General features: G+C 65.6%; 1 protein-coding gene across 1 annotated transcript in view; it reads right to left on the reverse strand.

Moving 5' to 3' along the window:
* The window catches only part of Tpra1 (transmembrane protein, adipocyte asscociated 1), a 6,412-nt gene extending 1,668 nt beyond the window's left edge, over positions 1-4,744 (reverse strand). The window contains exons 1-11 of the mRNA XM_013032298.1: positions 4,674-4,744; positions 3,156-3,297; positions 2,846-2,978; positions 2,098-2,184; positions 1,953-2,025; positions 1,771-1,850; positions 1,533-1,643; positions 1,393-1,453; positions 1,205-1,307; positions 1,023-1,103; positions 4-103 (exon numbers count right to left, since the gene is read on the reverse strand). Coding sequence (XP_012887752.1) covers positions 4-103; positions 1,023-1,103; positions 1,205-1,307; positions 1,393-1,453; positions 1,533-1,643; positions 1,771-1,850; positions 1,953-2,025; positions 2,098-2,184; positions 2,846-2,978; positions 3,156-3,280 — 954 coding nt within the window. The 5' untranslated portion in view covers positions 3,281-3,297; positions 4,674-4,744. The remainder of the gene's footprint in view (positions 1-3; positions 104-1,022; positions 1,104-1,204; positions 1,308-1,392; positions 1,454-1,532; positions 1,644-1,770; positions 1,851-1,952; positions 2,026-2,097; positions 2,185-2,845; positions 2,979-3,155; positions 3,298-4,673) is intronic.
* Positions 4,745-5,491: the final 747 nt, after the last annotated feature.

Consider the following 5,491-nt stretch of genomic DNA (forward strand, 5'->3'; position numbering starts at 1 on the left):
GGCCTCGCGCCGCGCCACGGCGTAGGGCTGGGGCAGGTGCACGTCGGGCGCCTCGGCCTCGTCCACTTGGCATTTGTAGGAAAAGAGGATCTTGGGCTCCGACCTGGGCGGGCGGGAGGGGGAGGGCGGGCGGCCCCACCGTGAACTCGGAGAATGCCCCCAAGGGAGGGAGGGCAGGAGACATGCCCCCCAATTCCCACGCCCACCCCGAGGCCCAGTCCTGGGCCTTGGACCAAATAAGCACTGCTTTGGGGGCGAGCACCGGTGGAGCACGCCTGGATCGCTAGCTTCTCAGGAGGCTGAGATCTGAGGATCTCGGTTCAACGCCAGCCCAGGCAGGAAAATCCAGGAGACTCATCTCCAATAAACTACTAAAAATGCTGGAAGTGGTGCTGTGGCTCGACTGTGGAACACGCACCTTGAGCAAGAGAACCTCAGGGACAGCGCCAGGCCCAGAGTTCAAGCCTCAGGGCCAATAAAACACCCCGAAAGCTGACAGCATGGGTCTGCAGGGCTTCTGCCTAACGAGGGGCCAGGCTGAGTGCTGACCTTCACCGAGGCCTGGCTCTGGGCGCCGCCTGGAATGGGCTTGACTACCACCACTGCCCCAGCCCTGTGCCCCTTTGGGGCCTGAGCGGGGAGCGGCCAGGGCAGCCCCTGCCTTCCCACCCCACCCTGCCAGGCCGATGCCCACACACCGCCACCCCCTGTCCCAAAGCCTCACCCCTGGGAATGTCTGCTAGTGCCCAATGCCCAGCCCCACGCCCACATCCAGACCCCAGGGGGCTCTGTGTGGTAGCACAGCAGACAGACAGACAGACACACACACACACACACACACAGTGGGCCTTAGGGGGCTCTGTGTGGTAGCACAGCAGACACAGACACACACACACAGTGGGACACACACACACACACACACACACAGTGGGCCTTAGCACCGCTGAGCCTCCAGCACCAGTGCCACCAGGTGCCTCACAGGGCCAGGGTGGGGGGGCGCAGGGGGAGGGACCCCGACTCACCCGAAGAACCCACGCAGGAAGGCCACGTAAATGAGCGGCGCGAAGAAGCTGAAGTAGAGGAAGGTGGTGGCATCCACGCAGCTGCGGCAGGGCGGGCTGTCAGCGCAGGCAGCCTTGGGGCCCTCGGGGACACTCAAACCGCTGTGCGCCCCTCCCCCTCCCTGCCTGCCCCCGCCACGTACCACAGCCCCTCAATGATGTCGGCACACAGCAGCGCACTCCCCAGACCCTGCACCAGGTTGAGCAGCGCCAGGATCCCTGCATACACGTAGAAGCTGCGCCGGGCTACAGGTGGGTGCAAGGGGTGAGCAGGGCTCTGCTTCCTCCTCCCCGCCCTCCCTCCCGGGTCCCCTGGGCACCCGGCACTCACAGGGCAGGGATACGCGCTCCCTCAGCGGGGTCTTTGGGAGGACCACCACCAGAGAGTAGACCTGCAGAGCGGGAAAGGGGTGAGGGTGGGCCAGGGCGGTCTCCTACCTCGCCCCCCCCCGCCCAGGGCCCCACACTCACCAGGAAGAAGAAGCAGGAGCTGACCAGCCAGAACTGGCGGCCCCCGTGCCCATAGATGTTGAAGTCCTCGGCCGAGAGGTGGGCGTCCGGGTACAGGATCTCCAGCGTCCCCTGTGGCAGCCAGCACAGAGCTGTCACCAGCTCCCCCCAACCTCCGACCAGGCCACCCAGGGTCTGTACCCCTCTCCCCCCTCCCCCTCCACTGCCAGGGGTCTGCTGAAACCCCGCTGCACCTTACCTGGGTGACAGAATAGGCCAGCGACAGCACAGTGGTGATGGCCAGCACTCGCTTGATGCTGGATTTGCTCTCCAGATGACCTGGGAGGGGCAGGCGTCAGCCAGGCCTGCCCCCCCCCCCCCCCCCCGGCCTCCCGCGCCCAGGGTCAGCCCCCACACAAGGCCCCAGCCCCACACACTCACCAAACGCCAGGCCCAGAATGACCACGCTCAGCTCGATGGCCAGCAGGAAGAAGCGGGTGATCTCCCAGAGGACCTGGGAGAGCAGACGGTGTCAGTCCCAGGCCAGCTCGACCCCCCCCAGCCGCCGCCGGCCTCACCTCCGCACCTTGTCAGCCACGGTGGCCGCATCAGAGGCACTGACGGTCATGGACACCACGGCCCGGGCCATGCCCACCACCGCCACCACACACACCTGGAAACAAGGACAGTGTGGAGCCGGGAAAGACCGGAAGGAGCTGCGAGGCCTCCACAGGAGGCCCCAGGACGGAGGATGGTGATGGGAGGCCTGGGAGGATGGGAGGGGGGGAAACGGGAGGACTGGGGACCAAAACAGAGGGTTTCACAACAGGGAAGGGACAAGGAAGTAGATGGACACAGGGAGGAGCCGTGGGCTCTGGCCCAGCTCACAGGCATGGAAGTCACACTTGTTGCCCCTCAGGCCCCACTGGACCTGTTTCCTGCCTAACACTGGCCTCTCCTCCCCTCCCCTCCCCAGCTTCTAGGGACTGTACCCCCCCACCCCCCATTGACTAGCTGCCAAGTGCCCTCATCTGCGCTGGCCAATGACTGACTCAGGAACACATGTGGACCAGACTTGGGCCAATCAGAGGGGACCAGGCCAGCCCTGGCCCAGCAGGAGGCGGGGCTCCCCCTCCCTGAAGGAGAAGAGGCCAGGCTTTAGCTCAAGACCACTCAGCATCCCCTCTAGGGCCAGAAGAGAGAGTAATGCAGCCGCGGTCCCCAACCCAGCCACAGCTGGCCCGCGGCCGGAGCCGCTCTCCGCCGCCGCGGGAATGTCCTTGCACGGCTCGCATCGGCGATCCCCTGGCTCCCATGCCGCTGAGCAAACTCACCAGGATGTAGAAGGTGATGAAAATGGGGCTGGAGGTGACGCGGATCTTGGCCCGAGCAAATGGAAGCTTCCAGAGCAGGAAGATGAAGAAGAGCACATTGGGGATAAGCAGCAGGAGATCCCAGAACCGGACCCTGGGGAGGGTGCAGAAGCGTGGGTCGTGGGCACACCTGGCCCACCAGAATGGGGCTCCCGTGGGGCTGTGCGTGCCCCCGCCCCCGCCCCCAGCACCAGGCCCCGCCGGAATGGGCTCTCCCAGGACGGTGGCTCACTGCCCACCCCCAGGGAGCCCAGCGCAGGCAGCCTCTCACCTGGAGGTGCCCATGTCCTGGTAGAGCAGCAGCAGGCAGCGGTGGGGCACGCTGATGTTCGGTGCGAGGGGCGGAGGTGGAGCCGTGCTCCCATTGTCCCAACTCGCCTCCTGCAGGGCATCCATCACGCCGGCCAGGGGCCCTGCGGAAGACACAGAAGCCTGTGGTCAGCAACGGGGGCGGGCAGAGGCCTGCCTGCTGTGGGTTTCCAGTTCCCCAGAGGCCACTCTGCCCCGCCTCCCCAGCCCCTCCCCTGGACACACCCACTCAGCACCCCAGTCTGAACCCGGCCAGGGCCGCGATGGAGAGGGCCGGCTCACATACTGCCTGGCCCCTTCCTGAGGCACAGAGGTGCCTCAGCACCCGGGGCGGGGTGGCAGGGAGAGCCCACACCTCCTCGGCAGCATGGCCCTCGCCACGTTCTGAAGGCCCCAAAGTGACCACGGCGCACAGCGCTAGGGCAGAGCAGACACATCTGGGGGGGCCTACGCCGCCCCGGAAACGTGAACAAACGCAGAGCCGTCACTGGAGTCCTGGGGGTCACCCTGGGTGGGACGATGGAGGGGCCGGAAGGGAGGACGCTGAGGACATCGGCAGGGCCTTCCACAGGGCAAGCTGGCCAAGGGGACTTGCAGAGACCCTGAGGGCCTAAGCGCACACAGGCAGCAGTTCACGCCACTTACCACTAGGTGGCAGTGAGGAGTGAGCCTTCCCAGCCTGAGGATGGATTGCTGCGGGGAGGGGGGCTGCCTTTGAGAGTGGTGGGGACACGATGGTCACTGTGGGGTGGGGGGGGCACTCAGCTGGCTTGCACCACAGGCACACTTTCCGGGCGGCCTGCTGGGGCAGCGGGGGCGGAGCCCTCGTGCTGTCCCTGTGCAGGAGGTGGGGCACAGTCCCAGTTCTGGGCTGGGACACGTACTCAGGGCTACCTCTGGGTAAGGGACAGGAAACAAGCCAGGGGTGGCCCAAACCCTGGGCTCAGGCCTCCCATCCTTTCCTCAGGCCACTGGCTGCACCCCAGCCTGAGCCGTGGGGACTGGAGGAGAGGAATGGTGCCCCCTGGGGGAGAGGGCCAGGCAGCATCCTGCACACCCGGGTCCCGGCCCAGTGTCCTGAGGCAGGGCCCGGGGAGGAGCAAGCCAGCGGGAACCCCCGCATCTGAGAAGCAAACTCCCAGACATAACACCTGGGAGAAAAGAAGACCGAGCGGACAGAATGGTGGGAAAGAGGCAGGCCGTGGGGTCCCAACACCCACCGTTCCCCGCTGCTTCCTCACACAGGGCTCAGCCTCCTGGCTGGGATTCAAGGGTGACTGGACAAGAGTGGTTCATGTTAGGACATTTTCTTTTCTCAAACTGGACTGTGGATGTGACAGTGGGCTCAGGGGCGGCCACCCTCACCCTCGGCCGGGGTAGAGAGCACGTGCCAGGGACAACAGCGGCAGAGGAAGGGTCAGGGCCCTTCCTGCCCATCGCAGCTGCCGGCACACAGCGTGGCACAGAGCTTGTTATCTACCTTGTTATCCTGGCTTCAGCCCCCCCAACCTGAAGGGGCTGCTCTGGACAGAGGAGTCACAAGAGATGAGGTGTGAGCTGAGACCTAGGTGACAGGAGACAGCCTTGGAAAGCCCCAGAGCGCTGGAGGAAGGGCAGCGAGTGCCAAGCCCTGGCTGTGGCAGACAAGCTGAGTTCAAGAGCAAGACCAGCCGGGTGCCTGGGGGAGAGGCCCGTCAGATGGGCGGTGTGCTCACGGGCCATGTGATTCTGCTCAGGTGCCAGACCGCGGAGGTGTGCAGCATGGAGCCAGGGAGATGGTGGGGTGCAACAGCTACCAGCCAGGCAAGACAAGCCGGGAGCCGGGACTGGTGTGGGCACTGAGCCAGCCGCAGGAGGACCCGCTTTCCTGGGGTGGGCCAAGACTCCCTGCTGCCTCTGGGACTTAGGGATCATTGGCTGCAGCCCCGCACAGCACAGAAAACATGCCCATGACCTAGGCCTGGCCCAGCAGGATGCCTCCCCCACCCACAGACAAGAACCTGAGCCAGAGTGGAGGGGCTGACGGGAAAGACCCTGCTGAGCTGGGGAACTCCCTGGACTGGCCATAGCCACCCCAATCCTCCACCTTGGATGTTCCACGTACACACCTCCACCCCCCCTTCTGCCTAGGCCAGTTTTGTTCCCATTCCCACTGACACTGTCCCATGGTCCCGGCTGAGACGCCAAGCGGCCTGGGCAGCACGGCCGGCCTGATTTCGGGTGGGGGGGGCATTTCCGCCCAGGGCCCAGGGCCCAGCCCCTGCTTAAGAAGGCTGCCAGGAGGCTCAGCCAGGTGCC

Source organism: Dipodomys ordii, unplaced genomic scaffold (assembly GCF_000151885.1).
Source record: "Dipodomys ordii isolate 6190 unplaced genomic scaffold, Dord_2.0 Scaffold153, whole genome shotgun sequence".
Classification (NCBI taxonomy): Eukaryota; Metazoa; Chordata; class Mammalia; order Rodentia; family Heteromyidae; genus Dipodomys; species Dipodomys ordii.